This window comes from Oryzias latipes, chromosome 2 (assembly GCF_053564925.1).
Source record: "Oryzias latipes strain Hd-rR chromosome 2, Olatipes_Hd-rR_3.1".
Lineage (NCBI taxonomy): Eukaryota > Metazoa > Chordata > Actinopteri > Beloniformes > Adrianichthyidae > Oryzias > Oryzias latipes.
This window is the reverse complement of record NC_136238.1, coordinates 12,229,699-12,254,376: the sequence shown is the minus strand read 5'-3', so window position 1 is coordinate 12,254,376 and position 24,678 is coordinate 12,229,699. Positions and strand designations below refer to the sequence as shown.

Below are 24,678 nucleotides of genomic sequence, written 5' to 3'. Positions count from 1 at the left end.
GATTGTGAACGAGAGCGTCGCACCTTCTCGGGCCGGCGGTACGCAACGTTGAACTCCTCGGGGGTTTTCACCGCGGGACTCTGTCTGTGAGCGGATGATCGGGGAGGGGGGTTACGCTAACAGAAGGGGGCAAAGGCAACCGTTCTTCTGCAAGCACAGCTTTGCCATACCTGTGCACCAGCAGCAGGAGAGCGACGCCGCGCAGCCTCCAGGCCAGAGCGCCCGCCGCATCCCGGTCCAGGTGCTCCGTCGCCGGCCGGGAAAAGAGGAAGACCTGGGGGGTCAGCTGGTAGGGGAACTGAGGCGGCGGGACGGAGGAGGGGTCGACGTCCACTTCAAGCTGCCGACGAGACAAACGCCGTTTTCAGCATGTCAGAGCAGCACAGGTGTGAGAAAAAGGAACTGGCGATGACGCACCACTAAAGGCGCCTCCATCAGCTGCAGGAAGGAGTGCAGGTTCAGGGTGGACAGGGCCCTCCTCATACGGGTCACAGGGCAGCGCTCGGAAGCCGTGGGGGTGGGGAACCCGCCGGGGATCCGGCAGTGCAGGAACCAAACCCGAGACGACAGCGAGGACTCATTCACCCTGCAGGGAAGTAAAATTCAGATCAGGGTCAGATTCAAATCGACGCTTCAGTCATTTCCTTATATGCAATTTTCCTCCTACTTTGCGCCCAATACAGAGTTTTTCAGCACCAATGTCCAAATACAGAATCTAAAACCCACTTTTTATCGCCTTTAGTCCTTGCAGGTGGACTTTCTGATACGCTAGGATCATCATCCCATCAGTTCAAAGCCCCACACCATCATCCGACCACCACCATGTTTGCCGGTTAAAAGATCCCAACAAACTTTCTGTCCAAATGTTTTTTTTTTTTATTTGTGAGTTTTTGGGTTTGTTTGTTCGTTCTACTGCTTTGTGACCTCCTGGCTGGTTTCTAGCTGGGTTCTTTGACTCATTTTGGAAGGTTCTCCACCGTTCTAAATGTTCTGTGGTTGATGACTTTGACTGCAGATTTAAAATGCTTTAAGTTTCTTTTTTATCCTTATTATGATATCTATATATTATTTTTTTTAATTATTTCTTTATTTTTATTTTTTTTAGATAGTAGCTTCTACTTATGTGGTGTTTTTTCTATTCAAAAGGTCAGAATATAATGAAGACTTTCTATAGCAAAGCTTTTTTTTGTTAATATAATTCATTTTGTTTGTATTTTTTGGTGGTTTTTTTTGTTTGTTTGCACCATACCAAAGCAAAAGTCGCTTAAAGAATATTCTAAAAGGTAGAAATAATCTCTGTTTAATCTAAATCATAACACAATGTATAAACTGCTGAGTCATTGAGAGACCAGCTGCTTTCCTCCAATGCCTGAGCTTCAACAGCACTGTTAACAGGTTGATTGTCCAATGGGTGTGCTCCCAATTATTGAGAATTCTTCTCAGGTGTGTTCCCTGTGGTCATGCCATGTCACTGCCTATTTAAACTGCACCTGCACCAATAAACAATGGATTGTATGTTCTGACTGCAGACTGTGTCCCAGTGTGTGCTTTTGCTCCCCTTTAGAAGGCCACGTTTAACAAGCACAACACATGTGATCCCCTCCTGAAGGAAAAAGGGCAGAAACTCACCCCAACTGTTTCAGTACAGGACCTCCAGTGATGAGGATGAACTGATGTTTGGATCCATACACGTACGCCGTCTCCATGATCGACCTGTGCTCTGAAACAACGCATTTCTGCTCAACGGCGTGGTTTTCCTCAGCGTTTTCTCAGCGTCTCGTCTTCACCTTGTGTTCCCAGGCTTTGGACGTAGCTGAGGACCATGTCCTTCTTCCCTCTGGCTGTCCTCTCCATGGCCAGGAGGTCGGCGTCCGTGTGGACGTACTTCACCTCCTCGCGTAGTATGGCGCTGGAGGAGACACAAAAAATGGTTTTTGGTCCCGTCACGCCCCCCCCACCCCCCCCCCCCCCCCCCACACACACACACACATTTTCCCCGAAGGCTCAGAAACTGAAGAGCATCATTTACAAGAGCACTTCCGCCACGATGGAGTTGACGTCAAAGACGGTGTCCAAATCAAAGCTTAGGAACTCCTTTCCGCCTCTGCAAACACAAAAACGGTTCAGACAACAAGGTTTCGCACTTCGGCACTCCAAAAAGAGGGTCATTTTATACATCAGGAGTTCACTTTCCGATTCATTTTTAGGTTTTAGAACTGTCGCTGCAACATGTTTAAAAAAACCAAGTGTTCCATGTTTGAGCGAGGACATTTTCAGCCTTCAAACCGACATTTTTAGTCCTATTTTAGTGTGCTTATTTTAACACACGAGGCAGAAGGAAGACTAATTAAAGTTGCAGGGGGCGTTGTATGTCCCGCTACCCGCCCCCACCACGACTTTTTGACCCTCACTGGCTGAGTGGCTGCTACACGCCCCTCACTCTCCCGCTATACATGACAAATGCATTTTTAAAAAAAAACTTTTCAAAAAGTTCTGTTGGTTCTATCTCCATAGCAACCATTTTATTTTTTTGTCGACTGGGGGTGATAAACAGAACCATGTGATTTTCAGAAGAATAGGCAAGAGTTGTTGTTGTTTCTCTTTCGGCTTTTCCCATCAGGGGTCGCCACAGCGAACGAGTCGCACGGTAAACTTGGCAATGTTTTACGCCGGATGCCCTTCCTGACGCAGCCTTCTCAAAGCAACCGGGCTTGGTACCGGCACAGAAGTAGAGAAGGGAACAGAGAGCAGCCCGGAGTTGAACTCTGGTTTCACGGACGGAAGGCGCCGTAAACCAGCACGAGCTAAACCGGCTCCCCAAGAATAGGCAAGAGTACATTTTTGAATTTCCTTGGCAACTGAGGTTTATTGTTAACTACGCCCATTTTTCTGATATGTTCCTATAGTATGTCATTTTGTTTTGTTCAGCTAGCACCAACAATTCATGTTTTTTAAATTTCACAAGCAGCAAGACGTCACTTTAAGACAAATCTACAAACTTTGAAACCAAATATCTTTTCCCAATTAGCTTCCCAATTCGTGAGAAGATAAATTGAACTTCTAGTAGGAATTTAAATTGATATCTGGTACTGAAGGACAGTTTTTGTTGTTGGTTGTTTTGAAAATTCAAGATGGCGGCTACTTGGGTTGTGTTTGTAGACTTAAGCTGAAGGCATATGTGCGAAATTTCCTAAAAAACCACTTGAACAAAAATGTCCTTCTCTCATATTGCCAGATGCAATAATCGCCAAATGTCACACTTCGCCACAAATGGCCACCCAAGCCGTAGGTCCTGTGGCCATCCCATAATAATTTTAAAACCAACATTTGTGTTTTGGTGACATTAGTGGATTTATTTTTTTCCTTTTTTCAATTTTTATCTTTGTGTTGTAGGAATCTTTTGAGTGGGCTTCCAAATTCTTTGTCAGGTCCTAGGTGCGTGTTTTTGAGTTTCGACAGGGGTGAATTTTTGGCTCAAAGGGACAGAAAGAACTGTGAAAACAATATGCAGTCCAGGACTGCCGCGGGACACGAAAATGTTGCTGTGGAAATGCGCACATCAGCTCCAAACTATCCAACAACTTTGACAGATAAACCCCGGTTTGCATCCAGGTGTGATCTAAGCGTCTGCTCCTATTTAACCGTTTGTATGTCCTTGAAGATCAATATGCCGATGACACACTGCTCTCCATCAAACCCTCAAAAATATGTGGAGCAGCAAACTTCTAAGAACAGTTCCCATCAGCGGGGCTTACCGGAACAGAAACACTGTGCGCTGGAGCCGTTCCTCCGTGCAGTACGTGGGAACCAGCTCTGTCCGACAGTTCACCTAAACGCCAAAACCACATGATACACCTCTAACGCACATACCAGCGAAAGTTAAAATAATGTTTTTTGCAAGCAGTGAAGATTAAAGTTACTTTTCTGACTAGAACGCCGTAATCCTGAAGAACTTCGGCTGACTTTTCCATCTCCACTAGGAACAGAGAGACGGGTGGAGAGACTGGAAACAGAAGGAGCGAAGACTTTAAACTTCTGCAAGTCCTTAATTTCCCTTCCCGCATGTCTCAAGTTTTGTTTATAGGCAAACTGAAGTTACACTTTACATCAAAATATACAAATTTGAGATGAAGCTACTAGGGAAATGCATAAAACCAAGCAAATAAAAAACACATAACTTTTGTTTTCTTTACAAATAATGCAGCAAAATTAACTGCAAATCATCGCACTCCCTCCACCGTGCTGCAAAGTAGAAATTGTATTTTTGCTAGCTAAAACAGAATGTTTGTGTTCACACAGCTCAAATGAGTTGTCTACAGATCGTAGACTACTCCAATTTTGAAATATTTGCACTGGCTCTGAACTAACTTGATCTTTTATGTCATTCAAAAGTGTTGTTTTTCTCCCAAATTGGTTTTCTGTGGGATTTATACGAAGAGCATCACATTTTTCTTCTTTTGCTGGAGTGTCAACAATTAAAACTTTACATCAAAATGGAAAGTTTAATATCAAAATCACAGAACAGAGTAAAATGTCATGTAATGACGACTTTTATTTCACTTACATAATTGTCATAACTTTTCAAACTTTCCTTTCATCATCTTTTTCAATTTGGGCCCTCCCAGCATCCCAAATAAGAGGCCTACCTTGGTGCTCAAAATAAATAAATAGGATCTTTCCAGATTGCAGCTTCTCATTAAAATCTCCAGCTGTGATTTCCATCCGTTCGTACGTTTTTTCCTTGTCCGTGCGTTCTCCTGAGCTCAGTCCCAGCAGGAAAACGGCAGTCCAGATCCACATCCTGAAGGACACTGCTGGGAATTTTGACAGGAAGAGAGGCGGAAATGGAAAGCAAAGTAAAAGCCTTTTTTTAATATATCATGTTTTGGTCCTAAGTTACCAATCGATTGGAAACTTTTAGTTTACAAACTGAATTATTATCATGCAGCATTTGTAATAAAAGTGTAAGTAACTGCAAGTAAGTAGGTTGCCTCTTCCAAAAAATGGAGAAAAAAGGCTACAGTAAAATTACATTTTGTGTCCAGCGTTTACTTTGAAATATACTCTTACCTGAGAAAAGGCAGGATTTACATTTTATATTTTCAAAGGAAAATATACCTCTTAACCACAAAAAAGCGAAAAGGCTCTTATACCTACATATATTCGTTTAAATCTCGTGTTCGTTCAGCCAAACAAGAAGATAAAACGCCAACCGTTCATTAGCAGCGGATGTTGGCAAAAAATAAGCCGTGGGATAAAAATAAACGCATTTAAATTATACACGTCATGTCTAATGATAAAACAGCTAAAACAAAGCTAACTCTGGATACTGTTCCATCAAGTGGAATAATACATTTCGTTAAAAAAAAAACATGTTTTATAGAAAAAAGTTCATTCTGATTAGCAACGCTATCGACAACTTCCTCTAATAATTTCAAAATAAGATCCGTTCGTGCGACTTTTGATTTTATTCCTTGCAAAGAAAAAGGTATTAAATAATGTAGCAGGTAAGATTGTATCGTAACTAGAAAAAAAATACTCTTGTAATATGTAGTTTTTGAGACAATACTTAAAGACACGATTACATTAAGATTTTATTTCGAAACCTCAAACACTTCGCTTCCTTTTTGTCAGAAACTGCAAGGTTTTTTTTAAACCAATCATATAAGGGGAAAACAAACCCACCAATCACATGAGTTAGTGGGCGGGCTAATCTCATCCTGACATCATTGAAAACCAATAGAAAGAGAAGACTGCGGAGGCTGGGCGATCCGATTAGCAAATCGATAGAGACAGCAGAAAAGTGGGCGGACGTTTCTGTGTTATCAAGGAAGTGTGCCTCGGAAACTGCTAAAACTTTGCGGCTCCGAAGGAGTTTCTTTCCCATTGAAGTCATACAAGCTAGGACCCAAAATGGCGGTCCATGGAGAACCAGTTTCCTTCTCAATTTGGAGCAAGGGGGCTGGTCTAAAACTGCATCACAGCTGATCTGGAGAGGCTTTCCCCCCCTCAAGTTGTTTTTTTGCAGACAGCAGCTTTGCAGACAATCACAGAGGGGAACCTCTCTTGTTTTTTTGCTCACCTTTCCGCCCCCTATTTATATATTTTTATTGTATTTATCTTTTACCAAACTCCCTTTCAAACAAATCCACTTCCAAAAGTTGAACTTTAAAACCGCAATAATGCCACTACTTTTCTGCACGTTTTCACTGGAGTGCCATCGTTTTTGTGTCAACCACGGATCTTGTTGTCCGGGTCTGACCCGCTTTTAGCATCTTTGTCCTTTTTTTTTTTCTATCTCTCTCGCGGAAGATGTTTTCGTCAGCAGCAGGGGAGGACTTGTTTACCTCCGCGGAGGAGTCCTCCGGACGCGCAATCTCCCCGTCCGTGGAGCTCAGTTTGACCATCGTCTACACCGTCCTCTACTCTTTCCTCTTCGTTTTCGTCTACCTGCAGCTCTGGCTCATTTTGCACTACGGACACAAGCGCTTCAGCTTCCAGAGCGTGTTTTTGTTCCTGTGTCTGCTGTGGGCTGCGCTGCGGACGACCCTCTTCTCTTTCTACTTTAAAAATGTGGTGCAGGCCAACCAGCTGCAGCCTCTGGCCTTCTGGCTGCTGTACTGCTGCCCCGTCTGCCTGCAGTTCTTCACGCTCTGCCTGCTCAACCTTTACTTCACACAGGTGAGTCACGTCCAGGCGTGGATTTTTCATTTATTTCATGTATTTATTTATTTATGAACGTTATTTTTCAGGGAAAAAAAATATCATCACTTCCATCTTCATCTTGGTAAAAGTTTTTCATGTTCCCATTCTCACACATTACAGTGTATTTGATCATTTTTACGTTCTAAATTTTTTTAGCGATAAGCCCTGTGATTTAAAATCATTGTTTATGGTTTTATGCATTTATTGAATGGTTACTATGTATTTCTATAATCCGGGTAGCATAAAGATAAAGTAGTTGTTGTAGCTGTAGCTGTAGTAGCATTTTATCCTGACATTAGCAAGGTTATCTGTATGACTTTTTTTCCTCAAAAATTTTGTACTTTGAAGTAAAAATACCCTCGGCTGCGCAAGTTCAGACTTCCACGCATAAATCTCTCGCGCTCATGTGTACTTAATGCAAGTTTTTTCCAGTTTTCGGGCTCTACGTACTAAACGCATGAATGTGTGAATGTGTCTCGCCACTTGGAATTGGTAGTGATGTAATGATTTCCTTTTATCTGCGCTTTTTTTTTCTTCTTCAAATAAAGATAAACCTCACAGGATGGCCAGGTTGCAAGGACGCTAGCAATGAACCGAAACCTTTGTTTTGTGGCCAAATTGCGAGATTAGCACTGCTTCAACGTTTCGCACCAACAGTAGGTGGCGGTACTGCGCTAGTAAACAGTAGAAGGAAAAAGAAGAGGAAACCCCTCCCTGCCTATCCAGTGTGAACAGCGTGGGCTAAATGTTAGGCAGGCGCGCCAAATGTTTGGTGTGTACGTAGCTCAAAAAAAACGAGGCGACACGAGCAAAGTTCGTAAACCAAATTGAAACTTTTTTTATGTTTAGCTTAAGGAATGACTTTAATTAACAGCTGGTTTTTTTTGTTTTTTTTACACAAGTTAAAATTTAATATTTTTGTGAAGGAGTCAAATTTAGGTGCTAAATTTGTACATTTGTACAACAATAAACATCCTCCCACTGTTGATGCAACTTTTTAGTGGCCTAATTTGGATTGTGCCGTTTCAAATCCAAAACCTTGTGGTCTAAGATTTTCAGCAAACCCCAAATCCTTCAGCAGATTTGCCTACGTATTTATTTTTTTTGTCTGGTTTTAATTCAGTCTCAGAATGTTGTTTAAAAAAATAACAGAAGAGAAAAAATCTTAAAACAAAAATATCAACCAAAGATTCTGGGTTAAAATCAACAATTTCATAACTTTAACATCTACATACTGAACAGATAAATCAGAAATGTCAATAAATACAGCTGAGGCTTACAAAAAATTGTCAGGTTTTATAAAATGTATGTAAAAAAAAAATGTTGGTAACATTTAACATCAAGTGTATTCCATTTTATAGCTGTTTAAATCATCTTTCAACCTTTTATTTTGAAAAAAAAATGCTGTTTTCTTTTCTGTTGGTCAACATTGTTTAAATATAACTCACAATAACCTATTTAATCATATTTATTTAGCAAAGTTAGCCATAGCTCTTGCAATGTTTAGCTTTCTGCAGCTTTTCAGATTTCAATTTTAAAGCTGATTTTGGAATAAAAATTCTGCTTCTAACCTTTCTGTTATGGGTCGTGTTTTTCTATTTTAAAAAAATGGAAAATTCATTTTTTTGTCTATAAGTTTAAAGTGGGGAACATGGTGTTTTGATTTTCAGGTTTTTGTAAAAGTGTCACCTTTTTTGGTGTTTAATGAAAGGCTGAGGTTGTAAAACTCCTCAATATTAGCTATGCTAAAGACGAGCTACTAAAAGGAAACTCTTGGTAAAAAAAAAAAGACTGTAAGCATCAGAAAATGTTATTTTATGGAGATTTTGGGTAGCGATTTGAGGAAAACTTGTTGCAATTTTTTTTTAATGTATTTTAAAACGAACAACCTAGAATCTGGACATAATGTGAATTCCAAAGCACACAATGGGAGCCAACAAGACCAAACATTCACCTCTGAGGATGGTACTGTACATTTGTTTAAAACCCCTAAGCTCAGATATTGGTCCCCGCCATCAGTTTCCCGTTTGTCCAACCGACCGAGGGTGGCGGACTGCCCGGCCCAGCGGTCAGGGGTCGGTTTGCCCCGCTCAGGCTCTGTGGGGTTAGCCTGATATCGCTCAGCCAACACCTTTTAATGCTAAAGCCTGGTTCATTCACACATGTGGTTAAAAAGGGAAGGAAGCAGGTTTCACTGGTTGGGTGGACTCTTGGCGGCATCACATGATTGCTGAGTAAGCATTGGTGATCAGGTGACTAGGAGGATTGCAGTTTCTTGCTGGTACTAACAGGGACGTGCACAGGATTTGAAAGGAGCGGGGGCACAAAGTCAAAAAAGGACAAAAACTACTAATAGATGACTACTCAGCTATGATACCTGTGTAGGGAAAAGTGATGGAATTGTCATTTTTTTTTCATGTAAATAAAAGAAAAAATTTTTTAAACAATTTCTTTAACCTGAATTTTAGTGTTGAGCTCTCAGAAAAAAATAGACATGGCTGCTTGCTGTTAATGGTCATTAGAAGTTACGTAGCTCCAAAGAAAACCCACATCATAAAGCCTCCACTACTGTGTTTGACAGTTGTTTTTGTTCAGTTTGTGTCAGTGTAGTTTGTCCAAACCAGACAGCCTCACCACATCCCCGGGTACATTTTTGATAACATTGTTCCATAAAGTGAGGGCTTTTTAGACTCTTTTTCCAAACGGAGAAGGCACACTTCCTTGATTTCCACCTCCAAGAAAATGTATAATTTTCCATATTTGTTTTTTACGTTTTTCTTCTGAGTACTGGTCAGAACAAACAAGGTGGACATTTTTGTTAAAACGTTATGCCCTAAATAACTGCTCTGCTTCAACTGCAGAATTGAAATATCATTTTTAAAGGAACAAATTATAGCTAATTTGTTCACTCTTAGAAAGAGCACCAAATTGTGGTATTAAATATTATGAAAAAAATCTATAATATACCATATTTTATATCATTTTTGACTAATTCATACACAGTTTTCTGTTTTAATTAAAGCATTTGTGCTGATACTAGAAGACCAAACATTGTCTTTTTTTTCTTCTTCTTTTGCTTAAGTCTGTATTACTCTGTTTGGTTCTACACAGAAAAGCTTTTAAAGCATGCTGGGAAAACTGAGTGGGTTGCATGTCAACACAACATTTCACGCGTCTGTGCTTTTTACCTGCGGTTGTGTATTTTTGAAAAGTAAACATAGGTCAGGAAGGCTCTAGAAACTAGGGACTCGTGTTCTGTTTTGTGGAAAAAGTAATAAAGAAGAGAATCTGTGACTCTTAATGGATTTCTTAGAAGTAATGTAGCTCCTCTTTTCTATATAAGTTCTTTTTTGTGCATTAATTTATGACTCAGTGGTAAAAACAACTCAACACTGTAAAAGGCATTTATTAGGGAACAGATGCTACAAAAACCAAGCATTTCCCTTATTTCACAGACGGATCATCATGTGAACATGATTCATTTCCAGTCCGAAGCTCAGTCAACAGTTCAGATCGTTCCGTCCAGATTTCCTTAAGCATTTATGATTTATTATAGCCAATTTATGTTTTAGTGCAAAAGCTAAAAATGTTTTGATCAGATATGATTATTCCCTTCTTGTACACTTCTTTTCTTTGTCATCTGGCTGTTTTCCAGCTTGCCGGACACAATTTTGCAAGAACACAAACATCATCTTTTACAGTTTAGTTTTAATTTAAGTCATTTTTCTATTTCTTTTTTCAGTAGGAACTGTTTGTGTTGTAAATTTTTCAGTTTGCAAGGCAATATTTTTACATCAATAGAATGCATTTCAACAGCGTAAACTAAAAAGTGAAACACAGAGGGAAACAATCACATACATCTTTTGTTTAAAATAATTTCAAACAATGTGGAAAGAAAAGTTTCATATTGTAAATGTAGTTAAATATAGTCAGACTCTGTTGGTTTTTGCAACACACGGATCAACAAGTATTTAGTAAAATAAATGGATCAAATAAGTGGTAAATTTAAAAAAATGTTGACATATTTTATCTGTTAGCGAAGCTTGAAAGCTTCCTTAAACTCGGATGCAGGGCAAAGAAGTAAATCAAGGGTTCCTGCAGGTGCACCCTGATGCGGTTCACTACAGTATGAATGCAAAGTAACTTTCTATTGATTCAAATAGAAGAAAAACGATCACAGTGCGAATCTGAAGAAACAAAAAATAAAAAAGTTCACAAGTTTTGTGGACAAGTGCAACACTGCGTGAAATTTCTGAGCAGTTTGGTTTGTTACATCCTCTTGTTCTTGGCTGAAAAACTAAAATAAGCGGTCAACGCCCTTTCAGCCTGATAGAACTGTGAGGATTGGTTTTCAAAGTGGCCTCACTGAACCTTTTCCCTCAAAGCCACTGACACTAGCGTTGTTTATTTAACCTGGACTTGTGCACGGCTTAATTATTGAACTTTTAGGTCGTCTGAAAACGGCAACGCTGTCATTTAAATGTCTTTTCCACGTTATGAATAGTTTTTTTTTCCTTGTAGGTGATGTTCAAAGCTAAAGCCAAGTATTCACCGGAGCTCTCCAAATACAAGTAGGGCCTTCTTTTCTACTTTAATCTCAAATTTTCAAAATTAAAAAGGTGGTTGTGCATAAATAAATTGCTCTTCTTTCTTCCTGAAGGGTTCCACTGCGTTTGCTGTTCTTGTGTCTCAGTATTTTCTTCCTGGTGGTGAACCTCACATGCGCAATGTTAGTGCAAGGAGCTCTTGAGCACTCCAAGCCGCCAAGGTAAGTTGAAACAAAAGGTTCCCAATCATTTCCTTTGGGTTCGGCTCCGTTGCATCAGCTTATCTTTATGTCCCAGCGATGGAGGAATCAAGCATGCGGTCTTAGCGCGGGTCCTGATCAACGACAGTCTGTTCGTCTTGTGTGCCATATCCCTGGCCGTGTGTATCTTCAAGATCGCGAAGATGTCTTCTGCCAACGTTTACCTTGAGTCTAAGGTAAGAAGGGGGAAATGAAACATGCAGGAACCCTAAAATCCACACATAGACTTTTCATTGTAAAACGCCAGAGATGATGTGAAAGTAACTTAACTGCGTATAAACCCGAGCGAAAACATTTAATCTTTAATACATATTTTGTAATTTTCTTGGGTTTAGTTTAGACATTTAGTTAAATTCGTGTGGTGAGCTGCTGCTCACGACCCCATTAATCCTCCTCCAGGGTACATCCTTGTGCCAAGCAACAGCCATTGGAGCCATGGTGATCCTCCTTTACACATCCAGAGCCTGTTACAACCTCGTGGTGGTGGCCCTGTCGCCCCAGGACAGACCCAGTCCCTTCAATTATGGCTGGTACAGCATTTCCGATCAGGTACCCTGTTGTGTTTGATTGAACACTTACCGTCTGAAGACAATCCATCCTAGCAGATTTGGCAGAGCAACGCATGGTGGGGTAAAGGGCTTTGTCTGGCTATAAATAACTGCGTGTGCATCGTGACCTACATCAAGGGGTGTGGGGCTTGACAGCCAAAACCAATCTAGACTGGTTTTTGTGTACTTTTGTCAAACAACCCAAGCATCTGATATGGGAAGAGTCTGGTATTAGGAGCTTTAATCTCACTATAAATCAAGTATCAATCCTTGAGTTTGTTACCCTTGTTACATTTGTTCCTTATTTGCTTCATTTTTGAAAAATTGTCAATTATTGTCATTTTAGAACCCATACATTTGAAACCCTCATTTTTAGGCTTGTCCAGCATGGCAGTGTCTATAAAAAACCAAACCATAAAGTGTTTCATGTTTTTAAAGGCTGCAGTACAAGAGGTCAGCGGCGAGGCCTACATCATTTTTGGGGTCATTTTGTTTTTCTGGGAGCTGCTGCCGACTAGCCTGGTGGTGGTTTTCTTCAGGGTCCAGAGACCCCATCAAAACCTGGTAAACTAGCAAGCCCCAACTCAGCGTCTCCCACCAAGTGGAGGTGGTGGTAAAGGTTGAACATCCCGTATCTTCCAGGCTCAGGGGGGAATGATCAGCAGCCACAGTTTCAGCTCCAGGGCCTATTTCTTTGATAACCCCAGGCGGTACGATAGTGACGACGACCTGTCCAAAAGCATCAATGCGAGGAGCGATCGCGCCAGGTGAGTGCTAATGAGTCAGCTAACCATGTTTTACTCTAACCTGAAAAGAAAAAAAACCCCAGACTAACAGATTTTCCTACCTCTCAGTCTCTTCTCCACCACACCCCAGCTGTCAACATCCAGTTGGTACGGCTCCATCCAGCGCAATGGGACTTTAGCAGCCGGGGGGGCGTCTGCCCAGCAGCCCCTGCCCTCAACAGCCCCCCTCCTCTTCGCAAATGGAAACATCCAGAATCCACATCATCATCATCATCACAACTATTACTCCACCCCGCAGAACAACAACAACCACCACCATCCGCACAATAACTACTATTCCACGCCTCAGAATTATTACTGTGCATCGCATATGTACTTCTGCACCCCCCAGAATTAAGGGGCACCCATAAGGAAAACTGGACGGGGCTGAATAGTGTGTTTGTCACGCAAGTCATCGATTTTTGGTGCTTTTAGAATGAATTTCGCAACAAAAAAAAGAACATTTCAAGGATCTCTTAAATTTATGATCAGCGATCTAAATACCTTTTATGCCAACGGCTCTGACCAAACATCACGATCTAAACGTTAGTCGGATTAAAATAAACGTAAGCGTACAGCAGCCAGCTCGTCCAGCTAAGAAGCCTAACATCTTTAAGGCGTTATGTTAGTAACGTGACACCCGACAATATCATGAAAGGTCAAAACTTTTAACCCTTTACCACCAGAGCTTTAGCTCCAGTGTTGCCATTCTTTGGACAACTGTAACTCTTCAAGCTCCTACTTATGTAACGTAATTGTTGAAGAGTTGCGGTTTGCCAAAGAATGTGTTATTTCGGTGTCGCCGGTGTCATCTCCAGTGTTAGTGTTAAAAACGTCACAAGGTGCTAGCTAGCTAGTGGGACATTCAGGTTCACTATGGCTATGTCCGAACTCCTTCACTACTTAGAGCACTATGTAGTGCGTTCGGCCAAATCGAGTGCCCTAGCAATTTCCCAGATTTCTCCTTGAAAAACTAGTGCGCATTGATACTGACTAGATTGGGGTATATAGACCGCAATTCATTGCGTTTGTAACATTTTTGCCAAACAAACAAAAAAAAGTATTTTATTAATAAACTATCAACATTTCCACTATCAGAACACAGTGGATTAATAAACGCTTGTCGCAACATTTATTAGTTCTTTACTTTGTGAAATTGTCAACGTCATATTTGCATATAAAATAATGTTGTGAGCATGATGTTTGAATTTCTTTTAAGATCTAGGGCATTAGATAGTTCCACACTATAATTTTTTAGTAGTTGGGCAGTAGGGTGGAATTTTGGACATAGCCTAATTGAAGCTAGCTAGGGGTTTGTAATGTAGCTAACAGTTCCTCCAATTTTTTAGCTGCTGGAGACGACTCATAATTAATTTTGGCTAAAGTTGTACATTTTGGTGCCATTTAAACTGTGAGAACCCAGCAAAGGCGTCTCGTGTCGCCTGATTGCATCTTTTAGCAATGCTAAATGTTAAGCTAAGTCACAAAATAACGGCAAACAATAAGAAAATGAAATCAAAACCCATATGTAGGGTAGTTGACTGCAGGTGAGAACTGGACTGAGTGACCCTTCCCCCTCACATTCTAAATAGGAAGTACCTACTGGCTCCAAGAAGCTAACATATTCTAGTTCATCATAGTTTTTTTTTTCCTGAAGTGAAAGTTATTTACGTTATAAACCGACCAATCAGATGCCTCTATGAAAGCATGCGATCTCATGTTGAATGTTTGAGACATCGGATTGACAGTTTTAATGTAACCCACTTTAAAGTGGCAGGGGTGTGGCCATACAACAAGCTCACTCCTGATTGGTTAGAGGGGTTGCCACAAAAAAGGAATACTCAGTCCAACTCGATCGCTGTAAACTGATAATCTATGGTTCCAACATGGAGACGACTGAGTTGACTTCGTGTGGTTGGTGCCAGAAGTAAGCCACTTTCTACTGGTGATGTCACAGTTCTCATTTCCAGTCAATGGTAGGGTCTGTGTGTCATTGGTCATAAATCGATGACTCAGGCTTTGTTTCAGTCACTAAAGCAGGATGGCAACAAAACCTTCTTTCTACATAAACATGAAGAAAAATATCCGATTTATGTTAGATTTAGATTGGGTCTGTGACACTAAGATCCTGAATCAGTTACTTCAGTCAGCAATGAATGTGACTCAGCTCTCGGTTCGGATGGGACGGGTCATCGAAGCTGATTTGTGACCAAAAAAAAAAAATTTCAATATCATCTCGTCTGATGTTTTGTGAGCTGTGACACAAAGATTTTGCACTTGGACGATGATCACCTTAAGAGGAAGAAAAAAGGTTTTGAATGTAGTTTTTTTATTCTTTGTTTAACTTTAGTAATCCTCTATTTTATTGTTTATCCTGAGAGAAGGAAAAGGTCAATGTGCCATCACATTTATCATATCAAATATTTGCATTCCTTTATATTTGCACAAGAAATGATCAGATGGTGTCTGTTTTTAATCGTTGCCATGTCGATCTGTTTCTAATGAGTATTGTGTGGAGTTTTTTAGGCTGTGTGCTGTCATAGATATTTTCAAATTTAGCGTGCTTTTATACGTAACTTTTATTTTACATTGATTTTTACTAACATATATTATGGTGTGTTATTTTTTTCCGTCACCTTAGTGACCCCTAGAGCTTCACGGATTGCATCATGTCAGCAATACGTCGTCCGTGACTCGCACCTCAGACCAAATTCTCAAGCTACGTTCACACCGGGCATGTGTGGTGCGTTCAGGAACCCGGGTTTTTAGGAACCCGGGTTTTTAAACGCGGTGGCGTTCACACAGATAACCGACACTAGCGCATGTCCGCCACCTACAGTTGGAAGACGCTTAGTGCAAAATGTCGTCGTGGTGTAAATCTTGCAAATCTTGCTCCAAACTTTTCCGATATTTGAAAGATTCCTCATATAATTCTGGCTGGTTACAATCAGCAAATATCAATTTCTCCCACATGATCAATTTGTTAGCAGTTCTGTGAAATGAAACTATCTATATCAGTGTTTTTCAACCTAATTTGAGCCACGGCACACCTTGACAAAAATCCCGCGGCACACCAGCATCCCAAAAAAAAAAAAAAAAAAAGGAGAAACTCATAGTCTCTATTGATCTACAGCCCCTCCGCAATCTCACATGCATTTTAGTGATAATTGTGGCAGAAAAAGCTGGAGGATGCAGCTGTTTTTTCTAAAAGATGTAATAAAAGTTAAGTTAGAAGATTTAAAAACTGTTTGATGCGTTTTCGTTGTGGTTTCAAGACGTTTAACAACGAAGATACATTGTGCGCTGAGATGCTGTCACTTTAACCCAATGCATCATGGGAGATGTTGTGCAAACAGCCGCCGAACGCAGACCGACTCGCTTCTGTGAGCTTGATTTTTTTGTTCACTTGTTCCAGGGTCTGATACCAGATTCTGTGGAAAGCTACACCGCTAAAGACGAGCTTTAGCTGGTATTTTTGTTGGAACTGAGAGACTTTATGAGCAGAATCAGAACAGGGAAGTAAAGACTTTAACCACTTCTGATTGGTCAGACTGATGACGTGTGATTAAGCCTCCAAGAATGATTGGTGGAGACAGTTGAAGGGGCGGGACTTTTCAGAAAACAGTTATAGCTGCAGCTAAATCGCGGTACCGTCATTCTTATCAAAATGTCTTTAATTTAATCAAATAAACATAAAGAAAACAGTATTTTACGATCTTTCACTTTCCTAACTACTCAGTGTTTTATCAGGGCCTGTTAGGATGAACACAGAGCTGTGTGCCGTGGCACACTGGTTGAAAAACACTGACCTATATGTCACTACCAAATCCGAGCCCGTGATTGGTCAAAGTTCAACTGGTTTAACGTTCAGTGGCTCTGCGTTTTGTACGTGGAACCTGCAAACGCTTGTCAAACCCGCGTGGAGCCTGAAACTCGCATATGCATGCATTAACATCGCCTTTCCATTGAAAGCGGTCAGTCCGTGTGTTTCCGACACAGCATCATGTACGTAAAGCAAACTCGAGATGCTGCGTCTTTTTTTTAAATTTTTAATAGCACTGTAAAACCATAACCGTCAAGTTTTACCATGAAACCTTTGCACAAGAGCCAGATCGGAGAAGTCTCTAAACATTTTTCCATTTTCCGCCGTTGTAGGATTCCAGTATAAGAAGCTAAGTTCTCACCGCTGTTCAAGCGCAGAGCAGAATGCATGTTTCTGCACCACCAAGTTGTCATTTTTGTGTGAAAATGTTCTTGACTTGCTGCAAAGTCTGCAGCTTGAAGGTGTTTTATGTTGTCGATGGTTTGATCCGTGGCCATACTGAATGTAACCCATGCAACTGATCACTAATTGTAAGCAGGAAAAGCACTAGGTGTTCGAATAAAGGCCTACTGCACTGTTGTTAAAAATAAAAAATGAAAAACAACCAACAGGAATCGTATTTATTTGTTGCAGAACTTGTTATGAAAGCAAGGGTTTTTAACCGTCCTCGTGTCTCCCTGTTAGTTGACCGTTCCCACCAGGTCACTTCCACGGTCAGGTGGTTGAATTTGCCAGATAACAGGGTGATGAGGGTCACCCCTGCTGAGGACAGCAGCTCTACAGATCATTTTATGCTCCTTATCCCTGGTGAAAACTTTGATCAGTGACTTTAATTTAATTATTTGTGACGCGTTATATTTTATTAAAGACCCAATCTGATCATCTTTCCCATTTGTCCTATTATGATTATACCGTTTTAGCCTAAATCCCAAAATCTGTGTGTTGTTTTTTTTGTACATAATTTATTAGAAACCACGACTGGGACCATTGGTGTGAAGCAACCCCGCCCCACTTCCCCTCCCTGATGCTGAAAGGAGCTTGTGGTCTTTTGTTTTCGTCTCACAAACATTTGAATACATTTTTTTTCAGAAATGTAATTTTAAGCAAGATTTTTTTTATATACATGTCCTCCATCATTAGAAAAATGCTACAAGAACATGTTAAAGACTCCCAGAACTTGATTTTCATTGGAGTGGGTCTTTAAAAGTCTTTATCTCATTTTGCATCCCATAAACCGGTTGGAAGTGCTCATTTCATCACGGCACACTTTAAAGATTTGGTTTTTTTGGTACTAAAACATTGAAAAAAGGAAATTAGAATGCATATGCAACAATTTCTGTCTGTTATGCTGGAATTTAGCTCATCTTTGCAGCAGTCCAACAAAAACACATGAAAATCTTCAAGATCTGCCCTACTTTATTAAAAATTTTTGGAGGGATTTCAGCTAGAAAACTAACGTTTAAATCAACAATCGTGTTTAAGGTGGAGGCTTGTAATTTAGAAATTCTTATATCGACAGAAGATCCCACCTGCTGATTCATTCCAGCATACGATCGTTTGTTTATTCAATTTAGCAAACATTAATACTGAGAATAAATTATACATTTTTCTTTATTAAGCTGTAAGAAATTTAGAGTAACAATTATGATTACTTTTATGTATTAATCTGTTCATTTTCATAATTAAAAGGGTTTCAAAGGACTTCAGCTGCCTTCTTTAAATGGCAGTAACTGAAAAATATGGAAAGTCAAAAGGAACAAAAACTGTTAAACTAATTGGATTATTTTTTTCCAACAATTGGACCTACATTCTTATATTTCTAAGCTTTAATTGCTTTGACCCTAAAAAGTAAATCTGGATTGCAAATTGGGAGTTTTAAAAACTCACGTTAGCATAACATCTGTTAGCAAAAACTAAATGTTTCTGGTTTGCATATGTTAATGTCAGTACAGCAGTTGCATTATGGGTGTAACACTTTTTAAAATAAATTAAAGAGGAAAAACTCAAATATAAAGAGTTTGACTTTATTTAGGCAAAACCTTTTGTGAAAGTCTTGGCTCAACACACTAAATGTGTTCACTGGTCATGCTATAAGGAGACTTTGGGTATCACATGTTTTTAGTTTAACTGTTGGATTCATTTCTGAATGTTAAAAAAAATAACTTTTTCCTTTTTCATTATTTTATTGCACTTTATTTCATTTAGTCACTTCTGACCTTCCATACTTTGGAGAAAACCCCCACAAATGTGTCACTTTTGGTTTCCAAATACCCTTCATCCAGCATTTCTACCACATTTTAAATTTCCCCAGCATGATCCCAACACTCTAGAAACAGCTTTTAATCGGAAAACCCATAAAAAAAAAACAACACTAACCACCGATAAGCGCCCATTATTTTAAGGCTTTTTGGTCCTGGACAAATGTCACACACGCACAGTTCAGAGTTCATCATCGTCCACGCCGCTACTGCCATCGTACAAATCGATCCTTGCGGATCTCAGTGGGAGGAGCTTCTGTCAGGACGCCTCACCAGCTTCTTGGTTTCTCACGTGGTGGTACCCCCTGTTTCTGAAGGGCTCACTCTGCCGACAGACGACGGTGAGGAGAATAACGATGAGGATGAAGAGCAGACAGCTGGCCACGGCCAGGCTGATGATGACCTCTGTAAGCAGCCGGGAACAAAGGGGCGTGAGTGCGTTGGCCTTTGACGGTGGCGGTGCTTGCGAGGGGCTCACCTCTGTCGAGCTCTGCTGAGGGCAGCTGACACTCCTCATCTCTGTTTGGAGATATAAAATGGCTTGTAATGCTCACAAAGTCCTCTAGGGGGCAGTCAAGGGAACAGTTGGACAGCTGGAGTGGGTACGGTTCTACGCTGCTGTCGTTGCGGTAAAACATGGACACGGATGTGGATCTGGGTGCAAAAACAGATAAATTCGTCTTCAAATGGGTTCTAAGGAATCAAACCAGCGTCACTTCAGACATTTTTACCCGTCGTCGTTCCTGTAGAGCTCAAAAAAGTGGCAGGACGCGTATGGCGGCTGCTTCCCGTTGAACACGTTCAGACTGGCTTGAAGAGCAGTGACGGTGGTGTCATGCTGCAGAGAACGGGGGAAAAAAAAAAATTCTCTTTGTAGGCAAATTTGACCTACATTGGAGCAACAAGAGCTCCCGAGCTGCTTACCAGCTAATCTAGATAATCTGGACTATCATAACTCGCTCACCGCTGAGAGCATCATCATTTTGAACTGCCGCGTCGGGTCAGGAACGGCCATCCTAGAAAGATTTTTCACTATTTCTCCCAGCAAGATTCCTGAAAAGCAACAAAGTTAAAAAAAAAACAAAAAAAACAAAAAAAAACACACCGTGTCAAAAACAGTACAAAGTCCAAAAAAATAAAATCCAAATTAAGTGGCTGCAGGAACTTTCAAAATAAGTGCACATTTTATTCAGGCTGGAAAAGCTCAAGAAGCTGGCACCTCCTTGCAGACGACTCTTCTCTTGCTGCTTGTAGAAGCCAAAGGAGACCTGCAAACAGGAAGTTGAATCAGCGCCTTTCAAAATAAATTACACTAAAATAAAAGAAGCAGCTGCAGCTTCTACCTGAAACCCAAAGTCTTTGAGGATCCTGAGTTTGTCCATGACTTCAGGAGTCACCCAGGCTGGTGCGGATTTGTTATGTCGAGCCTGAAAGGACCAAAAACAGGAGAGCAGTGGTAAAATTATAGGGTAAACAAGGGAATTATGCAAAAAAATATTTACACTTTCTGTAGAAAATGTGTTTAACTGCTATAAAATGAAGAAGGTTGATGCTGAAATGCTAAAGTAGTCGAGAAAACCAAAGCCAACATCAAGGCTGCATGCTGTAGGAAGCTTTAGGCTAACTTGGCTAAATTTATCTTAAATGCTAAAAAGAAAGTATTTTTAAAAGGGTTTATTTAAAACAAACTCCCATTTTAAGCTTGAAATTCGGCACAGGCTTGTCTCTTTTAGGGCGCGGGGGGGGGGGGGGGCACTATATTGTGAAAGAATTTCCAAGTTCAGCGAGATTCTTTAAATGTTTTTAGATGTTTGGAAGCATGAACCTGCCATCCTGCAAAGGATCTGCTGATTCTTTTAGGTGTCTGTAATAGAATAATAATAAAAAAATACATTTTTTCTGTATAGAAGATGTCGTGTGTGGATTTTCAGAATAAGGGCGTGTTTTCTTGCAGGTAAAGGGGGTTGGTTACCTCACAGAAAAGTGTGTCGTAGACGCTCCACACCGTTTCCACAGTAGTATGCTCCAGTCCAGTTTTATTCTTCACCAGATCAATGAGGTCCTAAAGCATAAAAATACCTGAAAATAAGGATCTGTAAACGCGTAAAAATGACCGAACGTTAATAGAAGATCATTTAAACCTTCTTTGAATGTCTCCTTAGGTTTTTGGACTGTAATTCTTTGTGCTTAAAATTGAAAGCATCACTGTTTTTTTGTGACTCTACCATCGCTCCAATTACTTTTATCACTATAAAAAGTTCATATATCTGATTTTTTGTTTAAAAAAATAACCAAATCTGTGTTTTTATTTTAAGTAAAAGGGAGAGATTTTGATTGAAAAATTGCACTTTTTCTAAAAAACATTGATGTTAGAAGATTCTTGGCTGCACCTGGTATGTGCTGGTCACGTTCAGAAACTCCTTGGTGTGCGCCGTTTCTTCCATCAGCTGCCTGTAGCGAGGACAGTCTCCCAGAGGGAACGACAGGAGCTGAAAGAACCACAAATGGATGAACGCCATCGCTTAGCAACCAGCCAGAAGAGAGCCCGTCGCACCGACCCGCTCCTCGCTCTGAGGCACCGTGTGGACCGGTATGGGCTGCCACTCCAGCTCTGGATGGAACACCTGCTCTCCTTTAGGGGGGTAGAGACCTAAAAAAACAAAAGAGAGATTAGGGAGAGGAAGAGGAACAGGAAGACGGACAGAGGCGACTCACACCTGCCAGATTAGCTTCGGCGCTCATCAGGGTCCGGTCGTAGTCTGTGCTGCGAACTAAGATCTGCCGATGAAGATTTGGAGAGGAGTTGAAACATCTGTGGGTGGAGCCGTGAAGTCATGTGACCGCAGAGGTTTTCAGAGGAATCCGCTTCTCACCTCGTGCCGAACATAAGATTCATTCAGGAAGTTCTTGTAGCGAGACCTCAGGTACTGACCCAGCTCAAAGTGCTGCCTCATCCCCTCCTATAGAGCAGAAAAAAGAAGTCCAGAAGGTTCTGCAAGATTTTATGTCAATCCTAGTTAAGTTCTCCCCAAAAATAAACAGAAAAAGGAATCAAAACTGACAAATCTTTATTACAATGCTGTCTCTTCTATTTGAGCATTTCTTATTTTCATGTGTTTATATAAAATCCAACCAAACAACCCTTTAGCATTTAGCTTGATGGAAAAATGGTTCCATCAAGTGAAATTAAGGACCATAAAATGATAAAACTCTCCAACTGTTCCAGAATCCTGGTATTAAATAATATTTCATTGGGAAGGAGGTTCAGAAAGTTTAGTTTCGCTGAATTTGTTTGGCCACAAATGGGTCCAGGAGGATTTCTAACTCTAATGATCTAATGACCCGTTTAAGACTTCAAATCCCATCAAACCCCAACCAATTGTTTTATGGAAAATATTTAATGTATTCTTTAAGACTTTTTTAATCCTAAAAAGAAATAAATGAGGGATGTTTTATAGTGAAGTTAATATTCATGCTTGATCTGAAATCACACACAAAAACTGCAATCATGTGATTGTAATAGTGTTTTTTTTAACATATTCTTTAGACTGTATTCACTGCTAAACCCCACCCACATATAATTAAAGTATTACTGATATATATTTTTAAAATAACTAAATAATGAAAGTTATGAGTTAAACCTTAGAAAACATTTTTTAATAAAGAAAAAAACTGCTTGAGAATTTCCTAAATAAGAGGACAAATGAGTGAGAAAAGGCTCATCACAATAATAAATGAACCAGGTCTCAGAAAGAAAACACACTGATTCAGGCCGTTGAAAATGACTTGGTTACATTTAGCTGACGCGTTTATAAACCTCCAAATCTTTCCAGCTTAGGCAGTTTCTATTGTTAAGCACGAGGGTGGAAGTTTGGTGGTATGGGGCTGCAGGCAAATTCTTCCAGTTCACAATAATTACCCCACTAAAAATGAAGATTTAAACAAAGTTAAGGTGATTTTTAAATGCAGATTTTTCCATATCAAAAGGCAGATGTTTGAGATTTTTTGGTGTGTCCAAACTTTACGGAGTATGCAAGTCAGTCCACATACCTGAGAAAGCTGCCCAAAGCCTTGAGGCCAGGCACTCTCCTGGTAGGGGTCAGTGGGATAGGCTTTGACAGGCGATCGGTCACCGTGTCGAAACAGCTGAAGACATGAAAAGCAAGCAAAAGGAAACACATCAGGTGACACGATTGTTGCACAACATCAACTCAAAAATTTCCAATATTCGAAAGGATGTCCATCAACTCAAGCGACGCAGCACAGAATCTGAAGAAAAACAGAAAAAGTTGATCAAACCCTCAGACAAATACGTGCACTTATAAAGAAAAATCTAGGGCAGTTTTTAATGAAATATACCCCCGCCAAAACCTTTGTTCTGCTTTTATCTGCAGCAGTGGCGGTTATGACATTCAGTCAGCTGACGGCACACTTATAGGAAAATAAACACCAAACTCTAAACGGGGCCCTAAAAGCCTCGACACGCTCTGCTGAAGTGAACTTTGGTTTAAAAACCAGTTCAAAACTTTAAAAATGTCTCATTCCCTAAATGCCAAACCACCAAAAAGACCAAAAAAACAACAAGGTGAGAAATCCGACATGCTAGACTGAAGCGTCTAACAACTGCAAAAAGAAAAGTGCATAATCTCTTTTTGTGGTGAGGATTATATCGTTTATTGAGGCCCTAATCTCGTTCGCTTTAGGAAGAGTTTACTGCAGAAGGAAATTAGTGGTCTAAGAATAAGAACAGGAATTAGACTGTGCCGCTTTTGGCTGCAGATTAAAAGAAAACAGAAGTATCTAGTTAAAGCGGTTCTATTTTACTAAAAATGTATTCATCTGTGACATTAGATCAGTGGAGTGAGATCTAAACTGCTTCTTTGTGTTTTCAGGTCATCTGCATATAAGGTCAGACAGATAACACAGCCATTGGTTTCGCTTGAAAAGAAGAGAATGTAAACAATTACTCCAAAGAAAGAAAAAGGAGGAACATTATAAACAAAAGTCAAAAATGAACTGAAACAAGGTAGAAAGAAATAAAAAAAACGTATATTCCTCCATCAGCAACCCCTTATCTTCTGTTTACATGACTGTAGTATAAATTTCTACTAACTTTTTCTGGTATTTTATCACATGTTCACTACATTGACTTTTTACACGAATAACACCGTAGGATACGATTAAATACTATTTTTATGCTAAAAAAACAATATATTTAATAACTAATCAATGTACTACATAACTTTTTTAATTCGTAAAAACTAGCAAACGCTTAAATTAGTTTATCTGTTAGCTAGCTAGCTGATAGTGTATTTACCGCAAGGACAAAATTCATTCGAGGAAAAAAGCAAAATATGCCAAAAGGATATATTTTTTATTTATTAAATGTTTATTTGCATTTCTATAACGAATTTACAGAAACACTGAGTATTTTTTGAAAAGTTTTTTTGTGTCTCCAAACGTAAAAAAAAAAATATTTATTGTCGAAAAAAAGTACGTGAGTTTAACGCCATTATCCCCCCACTCGTAAATACTTACCACTGTCACAAACACCAGTTTTTTCTCCGCGACCGCGGAAGCCACGGCGAAGACGAAAAGCACGACGGAGGACACCATCATGACTCCGTCCGTGGCTCCGCTTTCTGCAGAAGAGCTGTGCTAAGCAGCGCGGCGGCGGCGGCTCCTCCGACCGTCCCGTTTATGCATCTCTCATTGGTGGAGAAACCGGAAGTGAAAGTGTTAAAGAATACCT

The 24,678-nt window shown here is 40.2% G+C and overlaps 3 protein-coding genes across 19 annotated transcripts in view; 1 reads left to right on the top strand and 2 right to left on the bottom strand.

Moving 5' to 3' along the window:
* The window catches only part of txndc16 (thioredoxin domain containing 16), a 106,497-nt gene extending 101,080 nt beyond the window's left edge, over positions 1–5,417 (bottom strand). For 6 of the 17 annotated variants that reach the window (XM_078932567.1, XM_078932561.1, XM_078932563.1 and 3 more), the window contains exons 1-10: positions 5,071–5,398; positions 4,647–4,814; positions 3,921–4,003; positions 3,756–3,829; positions 2,030–2,104; positions 1,788–1,909; positions 1,630–1,720; positions 418–586; positions 171–340; positions 24–84 (exon numbers count right to left, since the gene is read on the bottom strand). In XM_078932567.1, coding sequence (XP_078788693.1) covers positions 24–84; positions 171–340; positions 418–586; positions 1,630–1,720; positions 1,788–1,909; positions 2,030–2,104; positions 3,756–3,829; positions 3,921–4,003; positions 4,647–4,800 — 999 coding nt within the window. In that variant the 5' untranslated portion in view covers positions 4,801–4,814; positions 5,071–5,398. Of the gene's footprint in view, positions 1–23; positions 85–170; positions 341–417; positions 587–1,629; positions 1,721–1,787; positions 1,910–1,989; positions 2,105–3,755; positions 3,830–3,920; positions 4,004–4,646; positions 4,815–5,070 lie in introns of all 17 variants that reach the window. The other 11 variants (XM_023963488.2, XM_078932572.1, XM_023963505.1 and 8 more) reach the window with 10 other exon arrangements.
* Positions 5,418–5,827: 410 nt separating this feature from the next.
* On the top strand, positions 5,828–15,347 carry gpr137c (G protein-coupled receptor 137c). The gene is made up of 8 exons (XM_011484459.4): positions 5,828–6,681; positions 11,227–11,276; positions 11,366–11,473; positions 11,550–11,688; positions 11,912–12,061; positions 12,499–12,624; positions 12,703–12,827; positions 12,915–15,347. Exons 1-8 carry the CDS (start codon positions 6,313–6,315, stop codon positions 13,201–13,203), a joined length of 1,356 nt encoding a protein of 451 aa, XP_011482761.1. The 5' UTR covers positions 5,828–6,312; the 3' UTR covers positions 13,204–15,347.
* Positions 15,348–18,831: 3,484 nt separating this feature from the next.
* On the bottom strand, positions 18,832–24,678 carry acp2 (acid phosphatase 2, lysosomal). Its single transcript, XM_004066566.4, has 13 exons — positions 24,465–24,678; positions 22,977–23,072; positions 21,800–21,886; positions 21,644–21,704; positions 21,485–21,576; positions 21,317–21,415; positions 20,899–20,988; positions 20,270–20,353; positions 20,146–20,194; positions 19,891–19,979; positions 19,658–19,764; positions 19,405–19,580; positions 18,832–19,331 (listed from the first exon to the last, which is right to left on the bottom strand). The coding sequence occupies exons 1-13, from the start codon at positions 24,543–24,545 to the stop codon at positions 19,186–19,188; spliced, it is 1,257 nt and encodes a 418-aa protein (XP_004066614.1). The 5' UTR covers positions 24,546–24,678; the 3' UTR covers positions 18,832–19,185.